This window comes from Balaenoptera physalus (genome assembly GCF_965194825.1).
Source record: "Balaenoptera physalus genome assembly, chromosome: 7".
Taxonomy (NCBI): Eukaryota; Metazoa; Chordata; class Mammalia; order Artiodactyla; family Balaenopteridae; genus Balaenoptera; species Balaenoptera physalus.
In genome coordinates, this window is record NC_138886.1 from 10,445,204 (window position 1) to 10,463,510 (window position 18,307).

Consider the following 18,307-nt stretch of genomic DNA (forward strand, 5'->3'; position numbering starts at 1 on the left):
TTCCATGAGCACTTGAGAAGAAACTATCTTCTGTTGTTTTTGGATGGAATGTCTTATAAATATCAGTTAAGTCCATCTTGTTTGATATGTCATTTAAAGCTTGTGTTTCCTTATTTATTTTCATTTTGCATGATCTGTCCATTGGTGAAAGTGAGGTGTTAAAGTCCCCTACTATTATTGTGTTACTGTTGATTTCCCCTTTTGTGGCTGTTAGCAGTTGCCTTATGTATTGAAGTGCTCCTATGTTGGGTGCATAAATATTTACAATTGTTATATCTTTTTCTTGGATCTATCCCTTGATCATTATGTAGTGTCCTTCTTTGTCTCTTGTAATAGTCTTTATTTTAAAGTCTATTTTGTCTGATATGAGTATTGCTACTCCAGCTTTCTTTTGATTTCCATTTGCATGGAATATCTTTTTCCATCCCTTCACTTTCAGTCTGTATGTATCCCTAGGTCTGAAGTGGGTCTCTTGTAAACAGCATATATATGGGGCTTGTTTTTGTATCTGTTCAGCTAGTCTGTGTGTTTTGGTTGGAGCTTTAAACAATTTACATTTAAGGTAATTATTGATATGTATGTTCGTATTACCATTTTCTTAGTTGTTTTGGGTTTGTTTTTGTAGGTCTTTTCCTTCTCTTGTGTTTCCTGCCTAGAGAAGTTCCTTTAGCATTTGTTGTAGAGCTGGTTTGGTGGTGCTGAATTCTCTTAACTTTTGCTTGTCTGTAAACGTTTTAATTTCTCCATCGAATCTGAATGAGATCCTTGCTGGGTAGTGTAATCTTGGTTGTAGGTTTTTCCCTTTCATCTCTTTAAATATGTCCCGCCACTCCCTTCTGGCTTGCAGAGTTTCTGCTGAAAGATCAGCTGTTAACCTTATGGGGATTCCCTTGTATGTTATTTGTTGCTTTTCCTTGATGCTTTTAATATTCTTTCATTGTATTTAATTTTTGATAGTTTGATTAATATATATCTTGGCGTATTTCTCCTTGGTTTATCCTGTATGGGACTCTCTGCACTTCCTGGACTTGATTGTCTATTTCCTTTCCCATAGTAGGGAAGTTTTCAACTATGATCTCTTCAAATATTTTCTCAGACCCTTTCTTTTTCTCTTCTTCTTCTGGGACTGCTGTAATTCGAATGTTGGTGTGTTTAATGTTGTCCCAGAGGTCTCTGAGACTGTCCTCAATTCTTTTCATTCTTTTTTCTTTATTCTGCTCTGTGGTAGTTATTTCCACTATTTTGTCTTCCAGGTCACTTATCTGTTCTTCTACCTCAGTTATTATGCTGTTGATTCCTTCTAGAGAATTTTTAATTTCATTTATTGTGTTGTTCATCATTGTTGTTTGCTCTTTAGTTCTTCTAGGTCCTTGTTAAACATTTCTTGTATTTTCTCCATTCTGTTTTCAAGATTTTGGATCATTTTTACTATCATTACTCTGAATTCTTTTTCAGGTAGACTGCCTGTTTCCTCTTCACTTGTTTGGTCCAGTGGGTTTTTACCTTGCCTCTTCATCTGCTGCATATTTCTCTGTCTTCTCATTTTGTTTAACTTACTGTGTTTGGTGTCTCCTTTTTGCAGCCTGCAGGTTCGTAGTTCCTGTTGTTTTTCGTGTCTGCTCCCAGTGGGTGAGGTTGGTTCAGTGGGTTGTGTAGGCTTACTGGTGGAGGGGAGTGGTGCCTGTGTTCTGGTGGGTGGGGCTGGATCTTGTGTTTCTGGTGGGCAGGGCTGCGTCCAGTGGTGTGGTTTGGGGTGTCTGTGAACTTAGTATGATTTTAGGCAGCCTCTCTGCTGATGAGTGGGGTTGTGTTCCTCTCATGCTAGTTGCTTGGCATGGGCCGTCCAGCACTGGAGCTTGCTGATCGTTGGGTGGAGCTGGGTCTTAGCGTTTAGATGGAGATCTCTGGGAGAGCTCTCACCGATTGATATTACGTGGGGCTGGGAGGTCTCTGGTAGTCCAATGTCCTGAACTCGGCTCTCCCACCTCAGAGGCTCAGGCCTGACACCAGGCTGGAGCACCAATACCCTGTCAGCCACATGGCTCAGAAGAAAAGGGGGAGAAAAAGAAAGAAAAAAAATTATTAAAATAAAAAAAACAAAAATAATAATAATAAGAAAGAGAGCAACCAAATCAATAAATAAATCCACTAATGATAACAAGCGCTAAAATCTGTACTAAGGTAAACATAAAAATCAGAAACAAATCACTCACAGACAGCAAACCCCTAGTCTACAGTTGCTCCCAAAGTCCGCCGCCTCAATTTTGGGATGATTCGTTGTCTATTCAGGTATTCCACAGATGCGGGGTACATCAAGTTAATTGTGGGGATTTAATCTGCTGCTCCTGAGGCTGCTGGGAGAGATTTCCCTTTCTCTTCTTTGTTCTCACAGCTCCTGGGGTTCAGCTTTGGTTTTGGCCCTGCCTCTGCATGTAGGTCGCCCTCAGGCATCTGTTCCCACCCAGACAGGACGGGGTTAAAGCAGCAGCTGATTAGGGGGCTCTTGCTCATTCAGGCCAGGGGGAGGGAGGGGTACTATAGTTATAATTGGAATGCGGGGCAAGCCTGCGGTGGCAGAGGCCAGCATGACGTTGCAACAGCTTGAGGCCTGCTGTGTGTTCTTCCCGGGGAATTTGTCCCAGGGTCACGAGACCCTGGCAGTGACGGGCTGCACAGCCTCCCAGGGAGGTGTGGATAGTGGGATTCTTGGTGGCTGCAGCAGCAGCGTTAACATTTCATGGCCATCTCTGCGGTCCGAGCTGATAGCACAGCTCGCGCCCATCTCTGAAGCTCATTTAGGCGGTGCTCTGCCTTCTTTGGGCAGACAAGGAAGGAGTCCCCTCTCCTCACGCACCCTGAAACAATGGTCTCTTGCCTTTTAGGCAGTTCCAGACTTAATCCTGGACTCCCTTCCAGCTAGCTGTGGTGCAGTAGCCCCCTTCAGGCTGTGTTCACACAGCCAACCCCAGTCCTCTCCCTGGGGTCTGACCTCCGAAGCTCGATCCTCAGCTCCCGGCCCCCACCCATCCCAGCGGGTGAGCAGACAAGCCTCTCAGGCTGGTGAGTGCTGGTCGGCACTGATCCTCTGTGCAGGAATCTCTCCGCTTTGCCCTCTGCACCCCTATTGCTGCACTCTCCTCCGTGGCTCCAAAGCGTCCTGCCCGCCCACCCCCCCGGTCTCCACCAGTGAAGAGTCTTCCTAGTGTATGGAAACTTTTCCTCCTTCACAGCTCCCTCCCAGAGGTGCAGGTCCTGTTCCTATTTTGTCTCTGTTTTTTCATTTTCTTTTGCCCTACCCAGGTACATGGGGAGTTTCTTGCCTTTTGGGAAGTCTGAGGTTTTCTGCCGGCATTCAGTAGGTGTTCTGTAGGAGTTGTTCCACATGTAGATGTATTTCTGAGGTATTTGTGGGGAGGAAGGTGATCTCCACGTCTTACTCCTCTGCCATCTTGAAGGTCCCCTTTCCAGTTGCCTTTTTGTAATTCACCTTATATCCGGCAACTTTGCTAAATTCACTGGTTAATTCTAATAATTTATCTGTAGGTTCTTTTGAAATTTCTATGGAGAGGTTTATATCATCTATGAATATTGACAGCTTTATATCTGTTCTATAGAAATATAATCACATTAATGGTGCAGCCACTATGGAGAACAGTATGGAAGTTCCTTAAAAGACTAAAAATAGAGTTGGCATGTGATCCAGCAGTCCAACTCCTGGGCATGTAGCTGGAGCAGACTCTACATTCAAAAAGATGCATGCACCCCAATGTTCATCGCAGCACTATTTACAATAGCCAAGACATGGAAGCAACCTAAATGTCTGTCGACAGATGAATGGATAAAAGATGTGGTATATATATACCATGGAATATTACTCAGCCATAAAAAAGAATGAAATAATGCCATTTGCAGTAACATGAATGAACCTAGAGATTATCATACTAAGTGAAGTAAGTCAAAGACAGATATCATACGATATCACTTATGTGTGGAATCTAAAAAATGATACAGATGAACTTATTTACAAAACAGGAACTGACTCACAGACGTAGGGAAAAAAAAAAAAATTTATCATTACCAAAGGGGAAAGGTGGGAGGATAAATTAGGAGTTTGGGATTAGCAGATAAAAACTACTACATATAAGACAGATAAACCACAAGGTCCTACTGTATAACACAGGGAACTATATTCAATATCTCGTAATAAACCATAATGGAAAAGAATATGAAAAATAATATGTATATATATGTGTAACTGAATCGCTTTGCTGTGCACCAGAAGCTAACACAACATTGTAAATCAACTATACTTCGATAAAAAATAATAATAAAATAAAATTGGTAAAAAAAGAAATATGATCAGATTAAAAAGTAAAAAGAAACCGATGAAACTAATTTTAATAATGTATTTTATTTTACTAAATAACCAAAACATTATTTCAACATGTAACAATATAAAAATTATTAATGAGATTTTTACATCTTTTTTTATGCTAAATCTTCTAAATTTGGTGTATTTTACCTTTACAACACATCTCAACTTAGAGTAGCCATGTTTCAAGTGCTCAGTAGCTACATGTGGCCAGTAACTATAGTTCCGGACAGTGTAGGTCTAGACAGTGAGACAGACTTTTTTTTTTAAACAAACAGTTGTTTCATGTATAACTTTCTATGGTGTCACTGGAGAAGCCTCTACCAACTTGATCATATGTAAGTGCCAGGGAGAGATTAGGTTTTCAAGGAAAATCTGAAAAGGTGTCATTTGAGTAATATCTTAAACTATGAATATAAACTTGCCAGGTGACCAAAATAGGCGAAGAGAATAACGTGTAAAATTGTGATGTTATGTAAGAGTAGAATTGGTTCAGAGACTTGCCCATATTTCAGTGAGGTTGAAGAATAGGTAATTATGTGAGAGTGTAGGGTGGAGGGGAACACCAGTTCCCTGTGTTATGAGTAATTTATCAGTAATGATGGTTAACATGTTCCTTAAGATAAGTTTCCAGAAGTGTAATTGCTGAATCTGATAGAAAGAATAAATGTATCCCCCGATACATACAGTGAATATCAAGGGTCTGCACTATTTTACACTGCCCCTAGTGAGTATGCTGGTTTCAGTGCGTACTCAACTGCGGTAATTACTGTATTTTTTCTGTATGTTCATTACTTTGTTTTGCCTTTTGAAAATTTTAGACTTTCTTTTTTATTATTATTATTTGTATTTTAAAAAATATTTATTTATTTATTTGGCTGCACCGGGTCTTAGTTGTGGCATATTATTATTATTTTTAAATTGAAATATAGTTGATTTACAATGTTGTGTTAACTTCTGGTGTACAGCAAAGTAGGTATTATATATATTCATTTTCATATTCTTTTTCCATTATGGTTTATTACAAGATATTGAATATAGTTCTGTGTGCTATACAGTAGGACTTTGTCATTTATTCTATATATAGTAGTTTGTATCTGCTAATATCAAACTCCTAATTGATCCCTCCCCTTCCCCTTTGGTAATGGTAAGTTTGTTTTCTATGTCTGTGAGTCTGTTTCTGTTTTGTTAATAAGTTCATTTGTATCATTTTCTAGATTCTACACATAAGTGATATCATATGATATCTGTCTTTCTCTGTCTGACTTCAGTTAGTATGATAATCTCTAGGTTCATCTCTAGGTTGCTGCAAATGGCATTATTTCATTATTTTTTATGGCTAATATTCAATTGTATATATATATATATACCACATCTTCTTTATCCATTCATCTGTTGACACATTTAGTGTGCTAAATAATTAGTACATTTTTAATGTGCTAACTTTGTTGTATTAGGGGGTTTTTTCTTTCTTTTTTTTTTTTTTTTGGGCACACTGCACGGCATGCGGGATCTTAGCTCCCTGACCAGGGATTGAACCTGTGGCCCCTGAAGTGGAAGTGCAGAGTCCTAACCCCTGGACTGCCAGGGAATTCCAGGTTTCATATTTTTTTCTAATTAACATTGATGTATTACTACCATCTATTTCTCAGATTCCATTCAAGCTTCACCACTTGTCCCAATAACATCCTTTACAGCAGAAAGATCCAGCTCTGAATCAGGCATCGCACTTCAGTCTTCCCTTTTCTTTGGGGGAATATCCTTGACATTTTTGAAGATTACAGTTTGGTTATTTTGTAGAATATGTCTCCCAATTTGGTTTTGTCTGTTTCCTCATGATTAGGTTTACGTTATGTCTCTTTGGCAGGAATATCACTTCTCATCCTATCAGGTGGTACAGGACTTTGATTGATCTGATTATGAATGATGTTCATTTTGGTCACTTAATCAAGGTGATGTCTGCCAGATTTCATTGTTGTGATGTTACTTTTTCCTTTTGGAATTAATGTGTATTTTGTGGGCAAGTACTCTGAAACTATCCCATTCACTATCAAATTTTACATTTATTCATTCACTTATGTCAGTATTGCTTTATCATTTCTTATTTTATTTAATAGGTTATAATCCATTACTATTATTATTTGTTTTGATGCTGAAATTATCCCCAATTTGGCTAGTGGACGCTCCCTCAAGCTAGATCCTAGGTCCTTTTTTAATGTTTGATTTTATTTTTTATTTTTATTCATTTATTTATCCCAGTTTTATTGAGATGTCATTGACATATAGCATTCTGTTAGTTTAAGGTGTACACATAATGATTTGATGTATTATATACTGCAAAATGATTACCACAATAAGTTTGGTTATCATCTATCACCTCACACAGTTACAAAAATTTTTTTCTTGTGATAAGAGCTAAGATCTACTTTCTTGGCAACTTTCAAATGTATAATACAATATTGTTAGCTATAGTCACCATATTGTACATTACATCCCCAGAACTTATTTATCTTATAAGTGGAAGTTTGTACCCTTCGACCACCTTCACAGTTTTCTATCACTCCCCACCCCCACTTCTGGAAACCACCAATCTGTTCTCTGTTTCTATGAGTTTGGTTTTTTCTGTAAGATTCCACATATAAGTAAGATCATACAGTATATGTCTTTCTCTGTGTGACTTATTTAACTTAGCATAATGCTGTCAAGGTCCATCCATGTTGTTGCAAATAGCAGGACTTCCCCTTTTTATGGCTGAATAATATTCCATTGTGTACATATACCACATTTTCTTTATCATTCATCTGTTGATGGACACTTAAGTCCTATATCCTTTTCTTATGTCTCTATCATTCTTTGAGCACTTTGTTGCTCTCTGGCACAGGATAGTCCAGATTCATCTTGTACTTTTTCTGCTCCAGGGCTGTAATTAGACTATTACAATTCTCCAAGGAGCTCTGGTTCCCTTTATTGGAGAATGGTGTTAGAAGCCAAGATTTGGGTGCTAGGTATGTTCATACCATTGGTGGGGGTCGGTGGGGGGAATGGTCACTGTTCCCAGGCCCTCTCACTAGACAGATTTACAGAACTGGGGAGTATACTTATGTACGCATCACGCCGCCCCCCTCCCCGCACCCAGACATTTATGTCTCTCTCTTTCTTTTTCTTTTTAACTGGCTTCATTCACTTTACTTTTCTCATATAAAAATACGTGGTGGCTACAGCTGGAGCCTGGGTCCTCTGCACAGAAACTCTGTGTGAGTCTTTACAAGATGGTCAGTGAATTCCTGATATGGAGACTTGGTGAACACTGTCTCTTTCCAGAGATCAGGAGTGAGATAACTGTAGGTCTTGGGAATGGCATCAAAAGTGGCCTTGGCCGGAAAAGGAAAAACAAGAGAGGGTTGGTGAAACCCCAGATGCAGACGGAAGCTGTTGCACTTCTAGGAGCAGAGTGGCCACTGTGGGCCAGTCTGTCGTGCATTAGGTGCACCTTCCTCTCCCTCTCTGAAAATACGCCAGCCGCACTCAGAATGTGATTAAGGGAGCTGAGAGATACATCACTCTTCTTAAACATCCATTAGTTCACCCATACCTCCAGTTTCAATCCACAGGGTTCATTCTAACCTTTTCCCTTTCCATGTTTGTGTTTCCTTTCTCTTACAGAGAGAACTCTCGGTCCCCTTTTCCTTAAAAGATTTTCTTATTTGATGAATCCCCTATATATGACAGATCTCTCTCTACCTCTGAACTCTTCCATGTGGACATGCCCTCCTCACCGTGCTCAGGCTCTCACTCCCCATGCCAGTCCCCACTCGTGGTTACCCTACTCAGTGCACTCAGGCGCCACCATCCCATGCAAGCTGGCCCTTTGTATGGATGTGGATGGTCTCCTCACAGTTTGTGCTCTGATACCCAGGAGGCTACCCTCTGTGTGGACACCTGCTGTGCTCTGCCCCACCTAATGGCTGTAGGACTGGATAGTTTGGGAATGGGAGAGGGCTTCTCTGGATTCTTAAGTTTCACTTTAATATTTCTGGCTGTGGGATTATTTCTTTATCTTTTCTTTCTTTTTAACGTTCTTTGAGTCCTTTTAGTGTGAGGTTTTATATTTTCTCTAATTCTGGGAAGTTTATAGAAGTTTATTTCTGCAAGTATTTATTGCCTTCGCGTGATTTTTTCTCTCTTCTTTATATGCTATGATGTGGATGTTGATTTCCTTCATTTCCGTTTTCCATATCTATTGAATTTTCTTTTGTGTATTCTATCTCTTCCTAATGTCTTTTGGCAGAGTACCTTAAACCTGATGTTTTAGCTTATTAATTTGTTCAGCTGTATCTTTTCTGTTCTTCAGTCTATCCATCTACTAAGTTTATTTCAGTGATTATATTTTTCATACCCAGTATTTTTATTTGCTTCATTATGTGATATTTTCTTCCTGCTTTATATCTAATATCCTTTCTTATTGAATTTGTTTATTTTGAACTTTTGTTTTGTGTTTTTCTCCTGTAAACTCCTGTGTCCTGGGGATATTAGCCACCTTGGCTCATGAACTATATGGGGAGGGCTGGAGAAAGTACAGTTTGTGCCTTGTTTCTGCATCTCCTTCTGGGTTTAAAGAACGAAGGCAGGGGGTTGTTGATTGTGGGAGATGACTTACCCAGGATCACTGTAGTGTGGAATCCCTTCCCAGACTCTGCACTTTTCAAGGTCTGTTTCCCTTTGTTAAAACCACCTAGTCCATGACGTGTGGAAAGAGGTGGTGGGAAGAAGGAACTTGTGAACATGCAGGGACCACCCAGTGCTGTCCATGCGTGTTGTAAACTACTTCCCCACCAGCTGGCTGCAGTGCCACCCATATGTTACCCTGCAGCCCCTTGACACTTCTAGGCTTGCTGACAATTTTCCTGCCTTGCAACCGCAATTGTCTGTTGAAGACAACGTTGGAGAAAAAAATATTTGCCAAAATAACTGTACCACCCCCTAACTACCATCTCTGGTGTCTGGTCCTTGTCTGCTCTGCCTTTTCACCCTGCACTGGGACCAGATTTCCCTGTGTTGTCCCAGGGACTTCTATCTGTGTGTGAACGCAAATTAATTTTTTTTTCTTTAGCATAGGTTCATACTATGTATACTATCCGGCAACTTGCTGTTTTTAAAATGGCTGATTAACATGATGGATTACATGGGAAGATAGCTTGGATTCAGTAATAAATAGCTTTAAAATATATGTACGTGTGTGTGTGTGGTGTTTTTTTTTTTTTAATGTTTGTGGTTTTTATATCCCTTTTATACTGGAGTATATCCATATTATTGCTTTATTATCTTAAGTATAACTGTAAGTTAGTGACAGGGTAGAGTGTAGTCATTAGTGTTCTATGAAGTACTTAGCCATTTCCCTCTTTGGTTTTTTTAGTTTCATAACAGCTTTTAAATACTATAGTACCGAAATAAATATCTTTATGGACAAAGGGTTTTCCATTTGTAGGATCGTTTTCTGGGATGGATATACAGAATGGATCAAATAGATAAATAGGTTAAAAGGATCAACATTTCTTAACCATGTAGAGGAGTGCCTGGAACATTTTAGCCATTCAAATAATATTTATTGGATGAAATAATATTATAAAAACTGCTTTTTAAAATGGATGTACCAATTTTCATTCCCACCCACAATATGAGATTGTCTATTCTTCCACACCATTTTATACTTAAGTTATTTTGATGATTTGATTGTAATCAGAAGATGTCTCTATCATAAAAAAATGCTATCAGATGATATAACTAAGGTCTGTTTCTCTTTTTATTTTCACCTACTTGGTAAATAGACATATGTTTTCTTACAGGACTGAATTTGCTCTTAAAGAAATCATGTCCTCTGGAGGTGCTGAAGATGACATCCCACAGGGAGAGAGGAAAACAGTTACAGATTTTTGTTACCTTCTGGATAAATCTAAGCAACTGTTCAACGGGTTAAGGTTAGTGGACTCTTGATGCCTTAAACTTTTATCTAGTTCTGTATCTTTTTTTTCCATGGCTGATGTGTGGTAAGTTTCTGAAAAGTTATGGATAGAATGTTATATAAATGTCTGTACTAGAGATGATCATGCTTTTTTTCTTCATTCTCAGGTGAGAAAACAACAGAAGAGGATAACTTATATTGTTTTACTCAAGTTGAGAGAGCTGTTTTGTTAGATGGTCTTGTATACCTTACTCCACATCATACCTATTTTACATCTGATTTTACACATTGCGATAACCAAGGAGCCTGGGATGCATATGCAAGTGAACCTGGGGCTTCTCTTCTGTTACATTTTTTGTATACTTGTTTATTTGCTTATTTCTTTTATTCTTTCTTTTTCTTAGGATAAAGTATCTGTTAACTAAAATAAGAGTGTTCTAGACAGTCTAGTGTTCTAGACAGTTATTTTTACATTAGTTGTGTGTGCCCTGACTGGTAGCAGAAGCTATATGCCATTTTGTCAAAATGTGTCTTTGATTGTGTATTCTTGTGTGTGGTGAGTAAATAATTTTGTACCATTTTGTTTTATTTAAATGGTTTAGCCGTATTTCATTTCATGAGATTCTTAGGATATTGACTTACTTCAGACCTAAAGCTTCATTAGCTTAGTTTCAGTCATAAATAAATTCATGTTATGGGTAAAATACTAAGGATAAATAGGTTTTTTTGGGAAACTTTATATAGGAGTGAATAATTGTAAAGATTGTGAGTTATTTTTATTTTATTTAATTAATTATTGAAGTATAGTTGATTTACAGTGTTGTGTTTAGTGAGTTATTTTTCATTTGCAATTTATTTCTGGGTAAAAATGCAGTCTTCTTTTCACATGTTTTGTAATTTTATTCTACATCCCTAGGATCGGAATTGTACTGACAGGGTTTATTTTAAAGAATATATCTTTTTGGGCTTCCCTGGTGGCGCAGTGGTTAAGAATCCACCTGCCAGTGCAGGATACACGGGTTCGAGCCCTGGTCTGGGAAGATCCCACGTGCCGTGGAGCAACTAAGCCCGTGCGCCACAACTACTGAGCCTGCACTCTAGAGCCCGTGAGCCACAACTACTGAACCCACACACCACAACTACTGAAGCCCGCACACCTAGAGCTCGTGCTCCACAACAAGAGAAGCCACTGCAGGGCTTCCCTGGTGGTGCAGTGGTTGAGAATCTGCCTGCCGATGCAGGGGACATGGGTTCGAGCCCTGGTCTGGGAGGATCCCACGTGCCGTGGAGCAACTAAGCCTGTGTGCCACAACTACTGAGCCTGCACGTCTGGAGCCTGTGCTCCGCAACGGGAGAGGCCGCGACAGTGAGAGGCCCACGCACCGCGATGAAGAGTGGCCCCCACTCACCGCAGCTGGAGAAAGCCCTCGCACAGAAACGAAGACCCAACAGAGCCAAAAATACAAATATAAATAAATAAATAAATTTATAAGAAAAAGAGAAGCCACTGCAATGAGAAGCCCATGCACCGCAACGAAGAGTAGCCCCTGCTCGCTACAACTAGAGAAAGCCTGCATGCAGCAATGAAGATCCAATGCAGCCAAAAATAAATTAATTTTAAAAAATTCTTTTTAAAGAATATCTCTTTTTAAAAATATTTATTTATTTATTTATTTATTTATCTGGTTGCTCTGGGTCTTAGTTGCAGCAGGCGGGCTCCTTAGTTGTGGCTTGTGGGCTCCTTATTTGCTGCTCACTGGCTCCTTAGATGTGGCACGTGGGCTCCTTAGTTGTGACATGTGAACTCTTAGTTGCAGCATGCATGTGGGATCTAGTACCCTGACCAGGGATCGAACCCCCAGCCCCCTGCATTGGGAGCACGGAGCCTCAACCACTGCACCACCATGGAAGTCCCTAAAGAATATATCTTTAATCAACTATATGCCAAAACACTTTTTTAAAAAATTTTTTAAAAAGTCCAATCTATCAAAATAACAAGTCTCTAAAATGCAATGTTAGGAATAAGGCAAAGACTTTGACTGGGAGGAGTTGGAACGCATTTGCAAAGCCCACTTCATGGAGTTACATACAGCTGAGAGAATAAGGAAGAACAAGAAAGTTGTGTGAATTAAGTTTACTGCCTATCAGAAGTTTATTGCCCTTCTGCTTTATAAGTTTTTAAAATCTTGCCTGTAGATTTTTTGACTCTAATTAATAGTTGCTTAAGGTTTAATCATTCTGATACTCTGCTGCTTAGTTGTGGTGTTAGTAGAATGTTTGGAGTCTACTTATATGTAATTTACCCGGCTTCGTAAACAGTAAATAATGTTAAGCAACTAAAATGCAATGCCCATTTTCATTCCCACCTCCCCAAAGAAGAATGCCCTTAAATGAGGAGGGTAACCTGCACTGGGTAATGCACCTTTCTGCTCACCTTGGAGATACTGAAGGAGCTTTTAACTCACATCGGTTATTAAATAACTGCATGAGAGTAAATATGTCTTCACAATAAAAAATATATGTAGATATATCTTTAAAAAAATTTACAATTATAAAGAGAATACAGGGTCATCAAATGAGTCCTCCGTGACCACTGAATCTAAAGCTACACTTTCACTTTCTCATCTCTATATTCATTTAATTTTCTTCATAAAACTCATCACTACCTGAAGTGATCTTATTTGCTTATGATGTCTTCCTACGTTAGAATGAAATATCCCTAGGAGTAGGACCGTATGTGTCACTATTTCTCTGCTATCTAAGCCAGGGACTTGCACGTCACAGGTGCTTCACAAACAATTGTTAAATGAAGGATTCCAAAGACAGTGTTCTTAACTCCCACACTCTGCTGTTTCCTATTTTGTGCTACAGAAGAGATCTTTGAGATTAGTTTGGTTTCTTTTGCTTTATAGATTAAATGCATCTTTTTAAGGAATTCTTTTCTGTCACTATTCTAATTCAGAAAACGACCCCAGTACACCCTGGTTTGAAGTCTTTTTTTTTTTTTTTAATAAATAAATAAACTTATTTATTTATTTATTTTATTTTTGGCTGAGTTGGGTCTCAGCGAAAACCTTGTGAACAAGGTTTTGGATGAACATGTGTTTCCAATTCTCTTGAATATATACCTAAGAGTGAAATTGCTGGCTCACATAGTACTTACTCTAAGTTTAACCTTTTGAGGAACTTCTAGACTGTTTTTTTAAATTTATTTATTTATTTATTTATTTATTTTTATATTTATTTTTGGCTGTGTTGGGTCCTCGTTTCTGTGTGAGGGCCTTCTCTAGTTGCGGCAAGCGGGGGCCACTCCCCATCGCGGTGCGCGGGCCTCTTCACTATCGCGGCCTCTCTCGTTGCGGAGCACAGGCCCCAGATGTGCAGGCTCAGCAGCTGTGGCCCACGGGCCCAGCCGCTCCGCGGCATGTGGGATCCCCCCAGACCAGGGCCCGAACCCGTGTCCCCTGCATTAGCAGGCAGACTCCCAACCACTGCGCCACCAGGGAAGCCCTAGACTGTTTTTCAAGGAGACTGTACCACCAGCAATGTATGAAGGTTCCAATTTCTCCACATCCTCACCAACACTTGTTATTGTCTGTCTTTTTGATGATAGCCATCCTAGTGTGTGTGAAGTTGTATCTCATTATGTTTTGGGTTTTTTAAAAAAATTATTTATTTATTTATATTTATTTTTGGCTGTGTTGGGTCTTCGTTTCTGTGTGAGGGCTTTCTCTAGTTGCGGCAAGCGGGGGCCACTCTTCATCGCGGTGCGCGGGCCTCTCACTGTCGCGGCCTCTCTTGTTGTGGAGCATAGGCTCCAGACGTGCAGGCTCAGTAGTTGTGGCGCATGGGCCTAGTTGCTCCACGGCATGTGGGATCTTCCCAGACCAGGGCTCGAACCCTTGTCCCCTGCATTGGCGGCAGATTCTCAACCACTGCGCCACCAGGGAAGCCCTCTCATTATGGTTTTGATTTGCATTTCCCTAATGACTAATGATATTGAGCATCTTTTCATGTGCTTATTGGCCATTTTTATGTCTTTTTTTTGGAGAAAATATTTATTCCAATCCTTTGATCATTTTTCAGATAGGTTTATTTATCTTTTAATTTTTAAGTTGTAGTCATTTTCTATATATTCTGGATACAAGTCCCTTGTAAGATGTAATGATTTGCAGATATATGTATTTTTTCCCATTCTGTGAGTTGTCTCATCACTTTCTTGATGGTGTCCTTTGAAGCACAAATGCTTTTAATTTTAATCAAGTCCAGTTCGTCATTCTCTTTCATCACTTGTACTTTTGGTGTCATATCTAAGAAATCATTACCTAACCTGAGGTCACCGAGATTTACTTGGATGATGTTTCCTTCTAAGAGTCTTGTGGTTTTAGCTCTTACATTTAGGTCTGTGAACCATTTTGTGTTAACTTTTTTATAAGTTTTTTATTATTTTTATTTTTTTTAATTTTAATTTTTGGCTGCATTGGGTCTTCATTGCTGCGTGCGGGCTTTATCTAGTTGCGGTGAGCGGGGGCTACTCTTCATTGCAGTGTGCAGGCTTCTCATTGTGGTGGCTTCTCTTGTTGAGGAGCACAGGCTCTAGGTGCATGGGCTTCAGTAGTTGTGGCGTGCAGGCTCAGTAGTTGTGGCTCACGGGCTCTAGAGCGCTGGCTCAGTAGTTGTGGAGCATGGGCTTAGCTGCTCCGCGGCATGTGGGATCTTCCCAGACCAGGGCTCGAACCCATGTCCCCTACATTGGCAGGTGGATTCTTAACCACTGCGCCACCAGGGAAGCCCCATTTTGTGTTAACTTTTGTGTATGGTATGAGATCTTAGGCATTTCTTTATCAGAAAACATATTTTTTTTCAATCGATTAATTCATTTTTTCTTTCTTCTTGCTTGTTTCTTGTTTCTCCTTTCTTGTTCATACCTGTAATGCTTAGATGGAATTTGCAATCTAAAGCCTCTATTAACCATCTACTCTCTTGATTTTCATCTCTATTCTTTTTCTCAGCATTTTTAGGAAATGTATTCAATTTGTCCACCATATGCCCAACAGGTTTCACCTTGTCATTTCATATCAGCGGTTTTTGCTATACCGCTTTTTAAAAAACTAGATATTATGTACTTGATCCAAAGTTTACTAGCTGTTCTATCTGTATATTCAAATAAGACAGACACTAGAAATTTTGATGTGTTTGTGAATGGAAATTCTTTATTCAGTATGTCTGAGAAGCATATTGAATTTAGCAGTGGCATTTCTCTTCTTAAAAAGGGTTATTTTCCGGATCTGATTCTGAATCATAAATGAATCATAAAGTTCAAGTAGTCTTCTGCTGGAGACTCTCTGCTGGACTCACATCACTCTGTGACTGCTGAAACAGTAACAATGACAACACACTTCCACATAGCACCCCACAGTGTATAAATCACTTTCGGGTACATCTCTATCCTTTGGCCACATAACAAAAATGCATGTTACCTAAAAATGAAGGTGAACTTCACCTTCTTTTTCAGTGTTTTGGTTGTGTAAATATATTTTACCAGCTCAAAACTGTTCTCATTTTGATTTTTTTTTTTTTTTTTGGCCACACCATGCGGCTGGTGGGATCTTAGTTCCCTAACCAAGGCTTGAATCTGGGCCTATGGCACTGAAAGCGCCGAGTCCTAACCACTGGACTGCCAGAGAATTCCCTCATTTTGATTCTTTTAAAGTGCCATTTTAACTATAACAAAGGTTTTATTTATTTTTAAAATAACTGCAGAGTAAAATTGTGTCTGTGGAAATAGTAGGAAACCCTAATACATGGAAAAATTGTGTGAGATCTAATCTTTAGAACTGTTTATTCATTGTCAGAGAAGTTTATTATAATGCTTAGGATACCTATTTCAGTTTAGTTCTTGAGTACTTAAAACTATATTGGGTTCAGGAATTAATCCTTTTCGTACAACTCAAAATCAAAAAAACAAACAATCTGATTAGAAAATGGTCAGAAGATCTGACTGGTTATTTTTCCAAAGAAGATGTACAGATGGTCAACAGGTACATGAAAACGTGCCCAACATTGTTAATCATCAGGAAAATGCAAATCAAAGCACAATGTGATATCACCTCACACCTGTCAGAATGGCTGTTATCAAAAAGACAAAAAAATACCACGTGTTGGTGAGGATGTGAAGAAAAGGGAGCCCTTGTGCACTGTTGGGGGGAAATGTACATTGGTGCGGCCACCATAGAAGACCGTATGGAGTTTCTTAAAAAGTTAAAACTACCACAGGATCCAGCAATTCTACTTCTGGGCATTTATGTGAAGAAAATGAAAACACTAACTTGAAAAGATATATACACCCCCATGTTCATTGAAGCGTTATTTACAGTAGCCAAGATATGGAAGTAATGTAAGTGTCCACTGACGGTTGAATGGATAAAGAAATTGTGGAATATATATATACATATGAATATTCTTCAACCATTAAAAATGAAGGAAATCTTGGAATTTACAACCTGGATAGACCTTGAGGGCATTATGCTGAAATGAAATAAGTCACGCAGAGAAAGACAAATAACATATAATCTCATTTTATGTAGAATCTAAAAACAACAACAACAAAAACCAAAGCAAAAGACAAAAGAAACAACCGAGCTCATGGGTACAGAGGACAGATTGATGATTGCCAGCGGCAGAAGAGGGGGGCGGGGATGCAATGGGTGAAGGGGGTTAAAAAGTGCAAACTTACAGCTATAGCATAAATATGTAATAGGGATATAATGTACAATGTGGTGACTGTAGTTAATAATACTGTATTGTATATTTGGAAGTTGCTAAAACGTTGATCTTAAAAGTTCTCATCACAAGAAAAAATAATTTGATATTTACGTATGGTGATGGATGTTATTATTGAGACTTATTGTGGTGGTCGTTTCATGATATCATTCTGACCTAGAAAAGTGGGTAAGCAAATCCACCAGGGATTTATTTTCAGTGTTTTGTGTGAAGGGTCCCCTTCATTTTATTTTTTTATTTTTATTTTTTAAATATTTATTTATTTATTTATTTGGTTGCACCGGGTCTTAGTTGCGGCAGGCAGGCTCCTTAGTTGAAGCTTGGTCCCTTCTTAGTTGCGGCACGTGGGCTCCTTAGTTGTGGCCTGTGAACTCTTAGTTGCGGCATTCATGTGGGATCTAGTTCCCTGACCAGGGATCGAATCCGGTCCCCCTGCATTGGGAGTGCGGAGTCTCAACCACTGCGCCACCAGGAAAGTCCCAGGTCCCCTTCATTTTAAACAGCCTTAATTATTTCTACAAAAACTAGATTTATGGTGAGTAAAGTATATATCTTCTCTATATGCTTTTGGGGTTTTGTTTGAGCACATGTGGCTAGTGGCAATGCAAGTCTGTAGTTTACTGAGAGATTAGTACTTTGACTCTTTTCCTTTTTCTTTTCATTTTTTAAAACATTTATTTATTTTTGTCTGTGTTGGGTCTTCATTACTGCATGCATGCTTTCTCTAGTTGCAGCAAGCTACTCTTCGTTGCAGTGCACGGGCTTCTCATTGCGGTGGCTTCTCTTGTTGCAGAGCGTGGTCTCTAGGTGCACCGGCTCAGTAGTTGTGGCTCACGGGCTCAGTAGTTGTGGCGCACGGGCTTAGTTCTGTTGCATGTGGGATCTTCCCGGACCAGGGCTCGAACCCGTGTCCCCTGCATTGGCAGGCGCATTCTTAACCACTGCACCACCAGGAAAGCCCCTTTCTTTTCATTTTTAAAGAAAATTCATTTCACACACACACACAGAATAATATAGAACTATTAAAAAGATGTTGGTGGAGATATAAATGAAAAGTTGCCCACAGTATGTGGTTAAATTAAAAAAAGCAAATTGTGAAAATAGTATGTTTTACATGATCTTGTTTTATCAGAAGTTCTCTGTTAAATTTATGTTCTATAAGCCATATTAACTCTTAGCGGGGACTCTTTGCT

General features: G+C 39.2%; 1 protein-coding gene across 4 annotated transcripts in view; it reads left to right on the forward strand.

The window, feature by feature from the left end:
* Nucleotides 1–18,307, forward strand: part of SCAI (suppressor of cancer cell invasion) — a 142,828-nt gene that overhangs the window by 59,661 nt on the left and 64,860 nt on the right. For all 4 annotated transcript variants that reach the window (XR_014265367.1, XM_082467759.1, XM_082467760.1 and 1 more), the window contains one exon: nt 10,216–10,347. Coding sequence is in view for 3 of the 4 variants with exons in the window: in XM_082467759.1 (XP_082323885.1) it covers nt 10,216–10,347 (132 nt within the window). In the remaining variant the exon portion in view is untranslated. The remainder of the gene's footprint in view (nt 1–10,215; nt 10,348–18,307) is intronic.